Source organism: Branchiostoma floridae, chromosome 9 (genome assembly GCF_000003815.2).
Source record: "Branchiostoma floridae strain S238N-H82 chromosome 9, Bfl_VNyyK, whole genome shotgun sequence".
Classification (NCBI taxonomy): domain Eukaryota; kingdom Metazoa; phylum Chordata; class Leptocardii; order Amphioxiformes; family Branchiostomatidae; genus Branchiostoma; species Branchiostoma floridae.
The window spans coordinates 14,930,653-14,943,339 of NC_049987.1; the positions used below are offsets into that span (position 1 = coordinate 14,930,653).

The 12,687-nt window shown below is 42.6% G+C and overlaps 2 protein-coding genes across 2 annotated transcripts in view; one reads left to right on the plus strand and one right to left on the minus strand.

Annotated features, from left to right (window-relative positions):
* The window catches only part of LOC118423533 (reducing polyketide synthase PKS1-like), an 18,013-nt gene extending 15,604 nt beyond the window's left edge, over positions 1-2,409 (plus strand). Inside the window, exons 8-9 of the mRNA XM_035831719.1 lie at positions 123-287; positions 1,344-2,409. The gene's annotated coding sequence lies outside the window, so the exon portion shown is untranslated. The remainder of the gene's footprint in view (positions 1-122; positions 288-1,343) is intronic.
* Positions 2,410-5,246: 2,837 nt separating this feature from the next.
* Positions 5,247-12,203, minus strand: LOC118422193 (carbohydrate sulfotransferase 15-like). The gene is made up of 9 exons (XM_035829709.1): positions 12,171-12,203; positions 11,373-11,515; positions 10,557-10,699; positions 9,395-9,559; positions 8,412-8,568; positions 8,154-8,204; positions 7,170-7,341; positions 6,489-6,636; positions 5,247-5,480 (listed from the first exon to the last, which is right to left on the minus strand). Exons 1-9 carry the CDS (start codon positions 12,201-12,203, stop codon positions 5,278-5,280), a joined length of 1,215 nt encoding a protein of 404 aa, XP_035685602.1. The 3' UTR covers positions 5,247-5,277.
* Positions 12,204-12,687: the final 484 nt, after the last annotated feature.

Here is a 12,687-nt window from a genome sequence, read left to right on the forward strand (position 1 = left end):
CTCCATTTCCCGGCAAAAGAGAACCTATCCAACTTTAAAAATCGCGAACCAAGGGCCCGCCTCCACCCAACCTCCAAGTCTGCAACGGAGGCTAACTTTTGCACATCTTTTTTATCGTTCAGGAACGTCATTCATAAAGAAGACAGCGAGGAACACCGAACACAGGCGGTTTGTTCGGCTGAGCCATGACCCCACCGACCCAACACGTGCCGCCATTTCCTGGGGACCGTCCAAGCAGCTGCAGATGAAATCACTGCCAGTTCGGGATATCACCGGAATAGACACAGGTATGGTCCCAGTGTCGTACGTACGTCGTATGATCGTCGTGCGATCGCAAATTCAGGTCACTCTGAGGTTAGTCGTACACGTGTCTTGCACAATTTCCTGCAGTCTTGTTTTGAAAGAGATTTTTAATTAGATCCTTGTACGACTATGGCCACACTGACTTATCTTTATGGATGACATCCTCTGAAGACCCCAAAACTAATGCCCGAGGGCGAAAAAAAAAGAAAAATGCAGTTATACCACATCCAATCAATTCTTTTCCAGGCTTGGTTTGTCTTATGTTGACCTCTATTAAAACTGTAAGAGACAATTTCCATAATGTTTTTATTGCCATTGGTATTCAAAGAGGGGAACAAGGGCTCTGTGGCCCCATGCTATTTGTACCGTTGCCTTGGAGAGAAGATCCTTTGGCAAGCAAAAAATTCTGATGGAACTTGGATGCTCTTGGGTCACATGTGGCCACAATTCTATTAAAACAGGCTAAAATCAATGCGCGCGCGGATGTCATCCATAAAATTAAGTCAATGTGGCCTAACTACGACGAAATTGACATCACTGTAAAATATGAGGATCCTTTATCATATGGTTATCCTATGTTAACTAAACCTCGCCCACAAATTAGATGATGCGTTCATGGAAAGGGTTGGATACATGTACACATATACATATACACCATAGCTCATTAGACAACACTAAAGCCTGGGGCACAACCCGCCGTACGTGTAATTCGTCCGTACGTTTTTTGTGGAGGCCACGTCCGCCACGTATTCTTGAAAACGTTGAGGCTGTACATGGCAGGCGCGTCGCCCGTACTGGCACGTACGGAGGGCGAATCCGCAGCCCGAACGCAGAGGAAGTTCTGCAGGCACTTAAATTTCTACGGCGTGTCTGCGTGCTCCAAAATACGTCGGATTCCCTACGAGCTCGTACGGAGACGGTACTTACCACTTACGGACACTAAAAGATTGCCCACGTTTTGGCACGTAGACAGCACGTATTTGAACGTACGGCGGGTTGTGCCCCAGGCTTTACTAATGCTACGCATTTTGCTACCACAGTTGACTCTAGCTTGGTCGTGTCCACCGCCAAGACAACGCACTACTTCAAGACCACCGATGCAGAGACGTTAGAGCTGTGGACAGCCGGGCTGCAGCATCTCCAAGCGGCATTGCAATGATGCTGTTTGTCACTGTGTCCACAATCACCTGATTAGGCTTAGGTCCCAATTCACCGTCAGAAATCACCCAAATGTGCCCCGACCTGGCTAAGAAGCCACAAATTTGTCCCGGTGAACTGCCGGATACCGGGGGTACTCCTTAGTGTGTGTTCCACATGGGTAGGTCACGGCGTCTATATTTTTTTACCGGGTCCCGGGTTCATTTTAAGTCCGACTTAAATTCCACCCGATGCCCGGCCGTTCCCCAAAATACCCTGGGATCCGTAAGTTCAGAAAACAAACAAATAGCCCGTGAACTACACGTAAGGGCCTCTTTTTCCAATTGGGATCTAAGCTTAACTGGTTAAAGCACAGAGAGTGAGGAGGGGTTTGATATGAAGAACATGATAGTCCAACTATTCACGAATATGTATTACGTGTATTCACATATATGAAGACAACTTTTCTTGTACTTTTATTCAAGGGTAGACTAGTGATTGAAAATGGGACTGTAGTTTTTGATCGGTGTGTCTGTAAGTTTATTTCCCGGTGATTTGAGTCAGTAATAACCTTAGAAGCTCTGTAGGGATTGTGATGACATTTTGGTTGGAAGGTCTCGGGAAGACGACGTTTATGGTTGGCATTGGGTAACCAGATAACTTTGCATGGTACTGCATAGAACTTTTTTGTATCATTTATCCATAGTGTGGCCTGAATCTTTTGGCAGATAACTTTTATTGTCAAAAGAAGCAATGTTATTACGGTTCTGTCAACAGCTTGTTCTGGGACTATATCGTAATTTGTCGAAATCTTTTAAGAAGATAACTAAAGGAAGGAAAATTTTTAATGAATTTGGGACAGCTTAGACAAAGATGTACACATTTAAGTACAAATTTCATAAATAGGACAAACTTTGCAAATTACTGTAAATGCATTTAAGTTCGCGGGGATTTAATTTCGCGGTAGCGAGAAAAAGGACTTTTCGCGGTGGATTTAAGTTCGCGGTAACACCATAGACTGCAATCGATCTAATACCATAATAGAAAAATGTTCGCGGTGGATTTAAGTTCGCGGTGAAGTGGTCACCGCGAAAACCACGAACATTAATCCACCGCGAACATTTCTGCATTTACAGTAACTAGCAACTTCTACTGTACAATGGATTTCAATGTATCTTATATCCTATGCATGTTACAATCGGGATTTTTGAATGGTATACAGATTTAGGCGGTATATAAGTTTTGACGTTAGGAAGAAGAGGTGTTGGATTGGTCCCCCAGCAGTAGATTTTGGAACTGCAGGGGCGTTCTTGTTAAAGTGACTAAGAAAGGAATGCGGGTTCCATTTGTTACGGAAAAGCAGTATTATATATACGTATAATGACACTATATGATCTCGTCTCAACATATCTTAGGCCACAGCAAGTAAATTTTATGGATCACATCCTATGTAGAGTGCAAAAATAATCACAACCAACAAGGCATTCATTCTCGTAAAGAAGTGAACTAGTGTAGTAAAAGCGACACGCATGGTACACTGGTATCACTTGCCAAGCTGGTTACTACATTCATGGCTTTCAAACTGGTGGCACTTTTACAACTATCCAACAAGTTTCACTTCTGCAACTATAGTCACGGCTACCTCCCCAGTGTCACAAGTATGATTATTAGGCTACAACACAACATGCTTGCCTATTTTGGTCTATCTGACCATCCCCGAAGAGGAGAAGAATACTTTTTTTCCTGAAATCAGGCGAATATTAATGAGCGCACTGATGTCATCCATAAAATTTACTTGCTGTGGCCTTAGTGGCTCGAAAGCATAGCTTGCGGTATAGTTTACATTTTAAAAAATGTTCAGTGGTTTGTCGTGTGCATTTATACGCCATATATATTTTTTAGGAATTGCTTGTCGAAAAGAATAAGGGAAGTATGTTTACATGGCATTGGGTCACGCACATTAACAGACGATGTTCAGGGCTTATCCTAAGGTCGACTTTCTAGACATTCATGGTACATGTATGCCGTTGTACGTTACTAGGTTGTCATGGTGTGACGTAATGCTATCAATTTTTGTGCGATAAAAAATAATTCATCTTGAAGCTCGCAGATGGAGCCAAAAGTCTAACCCGTCAGAAATATCAGCTCTTCGAAAAGCACAGTGCAGTGAAAAACAACAGTCACTGCAATACCCTGGGTTTGATGAAAGAGCTGGGCTGTGCCCCTGGCCTGTCTACCGTTTCACGGAGGTGATGAAAAAAAAATGAACATGATAAATGTGGACAATAGGGCTGACAATACAGTTAGACGTCAGAGCTCTCCACAGGAAAGCATGTTAAAATACACTGAAACAAGGCTTCAGAAAAGTATCAACCCAATCTTAAAAATTTTTCTCCACCAGGCAGTCACAAGGGTCATCTTTACAACAATTAAAAGAAAACATGGCGTTGATCGGCTCAAACTCCGAGAAAAGCTCGCACTTTGAAAGAAACCTCACCTTTGACCCAGTTTGCTCCTGATGCCACTCATATGATCCCAAAACTAAAATCCTTCCGCACGCCAACTAAACTTCCAAACTGAGCAAATTGTTGACCAAAAAGTCTCCAGGTTGGACCAAACTGTTCAAGGAAAAAGAGGATTTTCAAGGATTTTTATTGTTGTCACCATGATCCCATGTTGTGACTTCTACCGCGCAACTCGACTCCGACGTCTGCCCAATACGCATGGCAATATGGTATTGCACAAAAATCGGTAGCGCTACGTTAAAGTTATCAATCATCTCATTGGTGTACATGGTTTAAAACTAAGGTTAACAATAAAAAATGTGCATTTAACACCTATTTAATCTCTATCTCTTCATATAATAGATTCAAATTAGGAGGGCGTGTCGAAAATCGATGCAAGTAGATTCATATCAGATTCGTGACCAACTATCCTACGTAGGGCTGGGTACCGGTACAAACAAGAAATCTTTTTAAAAAAGCTGTGCCTTGCCGCGTATTTTATGTTATTTTGGTAAGTTAGACTAGATTCTACGCTTAAAAATCCCGAGTTCCACATGTCGCCCCCCCCCTCATTATCATAATTTATGTCAGATGAATTATTGGCACATTAAACAGGTTTTGTAAAACTTTTTGACCCACAATGAATATGCATTATTTTTTATTACAAACTAAGTTCCTTCTGATGCAATTTGTGATATATATTTATATAAACATGGTGAGTTAAAGCGTAGATTTATTACGCTGGACCACATACAGTAACATGCGTCTAGAAGAGCGTTTTAATACTCGCCTGGAATGTACCATTGTCTAACTAAGCCATGAATCTCGGCAAGGAAAGAAGGGCCTTTGGAAGGGGCTTTGGAAGGGCTGGGTTAAAAGGTCCGTCCATTGATCCATGGAAAAAAGCTGGCGTAAAGCCTTGCCTGGCGGCAAGGCAAAAATTCAGGTCCAGGTCCGGTTCAGGTCCAGGTCCAGGTCCGGACCTGAATCGGTACACTGTACCGGTACCCACCCCTAATCCTACGCACAGAAATACCAGCCAGCCTGCTGTCTGCTTATAAAGTATGCTCTTTTTCTACAAGTGTTTGATCATCATGAAACAACTGAGATACACGTAGGAATTACAGTTTCTAATTGGCAATAAGCAAACCTTTCGGATATATATATATATCCTCCAAAGTAAACAGTAGGAACATTCTGACTAGGGAAAAAGGGAGGACACACAGGAGATATCTCCTCTCCTGCTGGGTTTGTTTCCCCTGTTTCCCCTGAGTTTCGACTATTGAACTGAGGTTTGGAAACGACTGGTCGGCCAAACAAATAAACAAGAGTCTTAGACAGAGCTATTCTTCTGCCAAAGGAAGTGCGTATTGTTTAAGAGCTCCGCAAGTCGCTCGTTATATGGTCGGTAAAACTCGTTCAGAATTCGCCGCGTCTCTGGCAACATCTGGCCGCTGCTGTCGTAATGTTTTTTCTGGGAATTTTTCGTGTGGAATCCGAAGATAGCGTCTTTGTCAGCCCTTTTTCTCACAGGTCCTGTAAAGTGGATTAATGAAATATTTGTTCAAATACTTGTTTATGGTAAGATAGGAAGGGCTCGGGACTCTCACAAGATATCCTGGGATCCAAACCATTATACACCTTTTTTTCACGTGGCGGCCATGATAGATGGAAAACGAGGTTAATGGGGCAAACAAAGACTGTCCATCATAATTAGCAGTTCAACCAATGATAGGCTGGAAAAGGGACCAATAAGAGACTGACTGCATGTCCGTCAAATATTTGCATTATTATGTTTTTATTTTGCATCTCTTTAAGGGACTATGGGACCAGTCTGCGCTACTCTAGATTGCTACATCTTTCGGTGCATAACACTATTTCTAATAGTTATTATTTGATCTTATATTGTGAAAATTGTGTGGGTTGGGGAAAAACTAAATGGAAGCTGGTTTTGAAAATAAGTTTTATCTGTTTGCCTCATTGACCTCGTTTTAGATCTATCATGGCCGCCGCGTGAGAAATGCGTATAGCTACCATACATGTAGCTGCCGAGCCTCTTTGTCCACTCGAAGAGACTCGGCAGCAAAAATAGGTTTGGATCTCAGGCCAAAGTAACACAATGATAATCATAGTATACATAGATAAAAACTGTACATCTAAAGCAGTGGGAGACGAAACACGTTATATTTCCAAGTGTTTGTAGGATTCGTCTTCGACTGTCTCAGAAAAAGAAGCCAAACCCAAAAAGTTATGAGATTTCAAGTCAAAATCTAGACTCAAGTGGTCACATGCTATACATGTATTGTTTTGCTGTGAGTTCTGTCCTTTCATTCTATGGGTATTTAGGATTATATCAAGTCGACGGACGGTGGGTTTAAATTGCAATATTTTCGTAAGTTTCTAGTTTGAAACCGCCGTCCGTTGACTGTTGGATTTGAAATATCCTGTTTTTTTTAAACAACGGACATAGGCTACCCCACGGAAAATGTAGGTAGCCTCCGCGTAATAACTTGACATTATAAACTTATCATTATCAATACTGACCAAGATCCAGGAAGTTGAGAACCCTTGTCATGGTTGTGTTTGGGTCCTTAGAATGATCCTCCAGACGCTGAACGAGAATTTGGTCCCGCGGGAAAATAGACAACCAGTCCCGCAGGAACACCTCGTACAACCCCCGCCGCAGTCGAACCTGGGGACAAGATTAAACACGTGATCTAACCTGGGGACAAGATTAAACACGTGATCTAACCTGGGGACAAGATTAAACACGTGATCTAACCTGGGGGCAAGATTATAAAGCACGAGGGGTGATAAATAAGTTCTCGGCCTCACCCAGAAGCATAGATGCCAAGTATTAAGTCTTTTATGAATATGTACCAAAATTCAAATCAGTGTGATCATTACTTTGCAGGCGACACCCAGGAACGTTAGCGAAGAGATGGAAAAAAGTCTAACCCTAGGTAAGTCACATTTCCAAACTGGGGTTCGGCTGGGCTGTTTGTGGAAACGAAAAATAGAAATGCATACGTATATATACACAAAAATAATGCCCACGACTATTCTCTTTTGGTCTTGTGTAGTTTGGTGTCTTTTTTGTATCATACTTTTCGTTCCCGAAAGCTGTCCGACCGAGCTCCGGTTTGGAAATGTGACGTAGGCCTAAAAAGATTTTTTTTTAAAGTACGTAGTCTATCTTTTTGGTAATTCAACGTTAGTGCTTACTGTTCCGGCTGTTGGATCTTCGGTTTCACTGACTCCGTAAGCGCACGAGCGGACAGAATTGTTCCTGAGGCACTGCCTGAAGATGCGGAGACTTAGGATAACCCTCGCGTGGAAATCTTCATTTGACCTCTTTACATATAAGAACTTCCAGAAGAGATAGTCGGAATACAACCTGAAGAGAGAAAGCATATTCGAACGGTTTAACGTTATGTCGATGTCACGATGAGCGTAATAATAAAAAAATTCCAGGTGATAGTAGTAGTAGTAGTAGTAGTAGTAGTAGCAGTAGTAGTAGTAGAAGTAGTAGTAGTAGTAGTAGTAGTAGTAGTAGCAGTAGTAGTAGTAGTAGTAGTAGTAGTAGTAGTAGTAGTAGTAGTAGTAGTAGTAGTAGTAGTAGTAGTAGTAGTAGTAGTAGCGGTAGTAGAGATGTATGGTGTGTTACGACGCATGAAAGCTGAGGGTCCCGGATATCCAGGTGATAAGATGTAGTATCAGGTTAGTTAATAAGCTACTGAATATATTTTGGAAACTGTCTGACTTTTTTCGGTCACTGATGGAAAATAATGGATGCTTTGATGAAGGCTAGACATCCAGCTGATAATCCAGAATACGCCAAATAGCAGTTACTCAAGCAATTGTATATAATTGTGGAAACCGTCAGACGTTTCAGATAGTATCCATTAGCTTTCGTCAGTGACACTGAAGAGGTCTTGTTATATTTTAATCTATACATGGATTGAAATATATTGTTTTTATTCTTGACCTGATGTTTGTCATGGAGCTAGAGATAGCAAATACCCTTAGACAAATTAATAACATTATATATATTGTATAATGAACATTTCTTTAATCTTCTTGCCCACGTATATTTCACAATGAAGGCAGCTATTCATTTTTGTCCAAACTTTTTTTGCACGCTCGAAACAGTTTTGTGGTTTCTAAGGGACGTCATCCATATATATAAACAAATCAACTTGGCCTCACCTTTCTGTTGGGTTCCTAAGTGTGAGGATGAACTTACTTTCTGTGGGGTTCCTAAGTGTGAGGATAAACTTTTATTTCTGTGGGGTTCCTTAGTGTAAGACTGAACTTACCTTTCTGTGGGGTTCCTAAGTGTAAGACTGAACTTACCTTTCTGTGGGGTTCCTAAGTTTAAGATTGAACGTACCTTTCTGTGGGGTTCCTAAGTGTGAGAATGAACTTTTATTTCTGTGGGGTTCCTAAGTGTGAGGATGAACTCACCTTTCTGTGGGGTTCCTAAGTGTGAGGATGAACTTGGCGTTTGGCTGTACAGCCCGGATCAGATCCGCTATCAGGATTGGCGGCTCGTTGTTTGGAGTGTCCCAAAGTTCCTCTCTCCAGTTGTCGTTGTAAAATATTGTGGAGGTACTGGCTTCTCCTAATATAACGCAAATCGTAGAGGTATTCCCATAGCCTGGTGTTCCAAGGCTGTAGGCGGAGCCCCACCCTCTCATCCCACCACCTTTTACCTCCCCAACCGAAGTCAGGTACACAATTTTACCAGTCTGATTCAAGATGACTTCTACCAACAGAGAGATGAGGCAGAAGGTGGCACAAGATAGTTTCAAAGCTGGCCAAGGAGCGTCCATCAGCCATCAGTGATACTACCTTATATTATCTGATGGGCACTCCTACGAGTCCTAGGCCGGCTACGTACACTCCTTGACCAGGGGTGCCTAAGCCTTTGCACAAACCCTATGAAATTCGTATGGATATTATGTGATACGCACGAATCACTATGCGAAACGCAGGAATTTTATGTATACCGCAGGAACCATATGACATTTGCACGAACCTTGTGGAAAACGGCGGCCGGCCGCTACGTATGATTTTGAGCGTTCCTACCCGTGATATCTATATTGCAATGCATGGAATGGACATGTGCCGTCACGAAGATGTATTCAATAGCCTGTGAGCTACTCTTTTTGCTTCATTTCGGCATGTTACATCGCATTTTTCCGTCGCCGAAGGTCGAAGCCGCTGAAGCCGCCATATTGAAAATCCCGCTCCGTCTGTCACGTGACCACAGCAGTGGTTGACGGATTCCCCATACGATTCCAGCAAATCACATAAGGTTCGTGCGTGTCACATAATATTCGTACGAATTTCATAGGGTTCGTGTAAATGCTTAGGCACCCCTGTTGCCCAGCTTTGATACTATCTTATACAACCGGAAAATCTACCTGGAGACTATTAATGTGTACCTGTAATGACGTCATGAGTGACTTTTTGTCCGGATGAAGTCAATTCTTTCTGGAACTGGATGGTCCAGGCCGCTTCACCAAAATAATCCAGATATTCTCCTAGAAGAGAACCGTGATTATCCAACGGAGTAATGTTGAAGAATGAAAAACTATGATGAATTAATTTGCAGTTTCAATGGGCTTCGAGAAAACACATGGTGGTGATTATGGCGGCGCCAATCTACGATACGAAGCCCTTGTGCCACCTGTCTTTGTGCACGTCACTACCGCAGACAGCAAGACCACTGTTAGTGATGTGTGTGTGTGCTTCACTTCCAAACACTTTCCCAAGCGCATCAGGTGGTGCATATGTATAGGGCGGTACCTATCTCCGTCATGGGCCACACACTATAACTGCACATAGTACAGGGGTTAGTCCACTGGTAGCGATGTGTGTTCACCTACCACATTTTTGTCTTTCCCCGAAAGTGCTAAGCAAAGAAATATGAAATTTTCAGCTTTTAGCTTTTAAAAGTCTTGGTATGCATATCAAGACTTTCAGATGCTAAAAATTGTATATTCTGCTTTTGGGTCATGACCCAACAGGGGATCGAATTCCACGACCTACCGAGTTAGACTACGGTAAATGCAAGGCGAACACTCTACTCGTAAGGACATCGCACCAACATTGATATTGTTCCTTCATGCATATATAATAACATTGCAAGCCGTCGGTGAAGGTTAAATTATACATCAAAGTAATAAGATTCGCAAGGTTAGAGTTACTCCAGCAAATGGATAGATTTTGAAAATGGTCAGATGTTTCAGACATTGTTTCAGGCAGCATCCACTGACAAGTTGTCTTCTCCTCATTAACACATCTTTTCATAGTTTTGGTTAAAAACTAGCCTGATTCAATCTCGCTTATAGCAGCCCTCCTACCCGGCCGGCCTCCTTGGGAGGGTCCAGTTACAGCCACAGACAGCAGATTTTGTGTTACACAGACTACGTGGAGGGGCCAGTTACAGCACCAGACAGCGGAGTTTGTGTTACACAGACTATGTGGTGGGGCCAGTTACAGCCCCAGACAGCAGAGTTTTTTGTTTGTTTGTTCAGTCACTGATGAAAGACAGTGGATGCTACCTGGAACCCCTGACCATTTCCAAACATCACCAAATCGTACCGAAATGTTGGTGGTGACCCTTAGTCCACCACTCGGGTTCCTTACGCCGGGCACGAACAACATCCGGGTGTTGGGTGATGCGATAGTAAAGATCCGAGGTTCCGCACTTCGGCATACCGATAATGTAAAAGTATGGTAAACATCTGCAGGGGAAGGGGTGATTGATTGATTAATTGATTAGTTGGTTGATTGATTAATAGATCTATCGATTAATTGATTAGTTGGTTGGTTGCATGTTTGTGAGTATGTTTGTGTGTTGGGGGCGTGAGTGTGAGAGTGTGCGTCAGTATTTGTGTGTGTGTTTGTCAGTGTGTGTGAGTGAATGAGGGAGTGAGCGAGTGACTGAGTGAATGATTGACTTAGTGACTTAGAGAGACTGAGCGAATGAGTGCGTGAGCGAATGACTGAGTGAGTGAATGAGCGTGATTGAGTGTGTGCGTGAGCGCGTGGGTGCATGCGTGAGTTTGTGCGTGAATGAGTGAGTGAGTGAGTGAGTGAGTGAGTGAGTGAGTGCACGAATGAGTGAGTGCGTGAGTGAATGACTGAGTGAGTGAATGAGTGCGTGATTGAGTGTGTGCGTGAGCGCGTGCGTGCATGCGTGAGTTTGTGCGTGAATGAGTGAGTGAGTGAGTGAGTGAGTGCACGAATGAGTGAGTGCGTGAGTGAATGACTGAGTGAGTGAGTGAATGAGTGCGTGATTGAGTGTGTGCGTGAGCGCGTGGGTGAATGCGTGAGTGAGTGAATGAGTGAGTGAGTGAGTGAGTGAGTGAATGAGTGAGTGAGTGAATGAGTGACTGAGTCCGATAACACGCTCACCTCAACGTTAACCGAAAATGCCCGGTCCCGTTGTCAGAGAGTCTCTCCCGCCACCGTGAACCCACGTCTGTTCCATGCACCTTCTCGAACCAACACGGGTTCTTGTTGTTGGAGAGAAACTCCTTCGGGAGAGCTGAAAAGATCTATAGTGAAAGAGATTGATTGATACGTTGTTAAACAATTATTTTTGCCTGACTGTTGTCCATGAAGATGATCACACCAGAAATCTTTGCCACTGTAACTCTTCTCTGACCTCAATCCTGTATTTCCGTATTTGTATATCTACGTATACTTTACTCTATTCACATATGTCTTGAGTGTGTTAGACAAGCACGTTGCTTATATAAAAACCTCTACCCAAATGATAAAACACTCATAATGATATATCGATGGATTTTTGCGATGGATTTTTGTTGAAAGTTCTCAAATTCAGGCCAGAAATATGTTCTAACATTTAAAATTAAAAGGACATTGAAAACCCATCTGATAAATTGTCCTAGCCCGCTGAATTATACTCATATATTCAGTTCTTATATATATTATCTTAATTCATTTTTTGGTTATCCTCATGTGCTATCACATCCTACATATTTTATTTTATTTTATTGTTTATAACATATTTTGTGTAGTATGAGGGAGGGGGGCTTTTTATGCGCGTTTTCCTCCTCTTGCATCTACGATACGTAATGCCTCTTATGTTACAAATATTACAATATTTCCTGTATTTTTTTGTGCAAGTAAATAAACGAACGAACGAACAAACAAACGAATCAAAGACCTATAAAGAATAGTACTTACTCCTGGGTTCAGCCTCCTCAGTTCTCTCGTCATGTTAAATCCTACTGCTGGTGTCGTCTGTGTCTTCCCACCCGACCATGACGTATCATGACGTACTTGTACAGTTTTGTCGTCCATTTTTTCTTTACGTGGTGAGGAAGTACCTGCCACAGCCCACCGTGACACGCCTTGGTCTTTCAGTGGGTTCCACCCCCCGTACCCGTACCCGTACCCGTACAGAAACAGCAGCATCAGGAGACAGGCGCAAAACAACAGAGCTGTACCCAAGAATTGGCGGGAGGTCGGCTGTTGGTTCAGCTTGATAAAAAAAAAGTAAGATATATTGGGATTTTTTGGGGAAATACCCTGATATACCCTCCAATGGCCTCCATGCCACATCATGCTAACACCCTACCATTACGCTATCACATTATATTGACTAGTAAGCTAGCAAAATAATTTTTGTCTAAATCATCATCATCCGGGCGTGCTAGTTGCACGGATGGCCATGACTCTTTCATGCTTTGTCTGAATATGC

What these genes read in the sequence shown, in the direction of transcription:
- LOC118422193 (XM_035829709.1), bottom strand. Translation starts at nt 12,203, where the DNA reads ATGACGAGAGAACTGAGGAGGCTGAACCCAGGA. An exon ending in CATTTTCGGTTAACGTTGAG is followed by an intron (nt 10,700 to 11,372) that starts GTGAGCGTGTTA and finishes CTTCCCCTGCAG; the next exon opens with ATGTTTACCATACTTTTACA. An exon ending in AAGATCCAACAGCCGGAACA is followed by an intron (nt 6,637 to 7,169) that starts GTAAGCACTAAC and finishes TCTTGTCCCCAG; the next exon opens with GTTCGACTGCGGCGGGGGTT.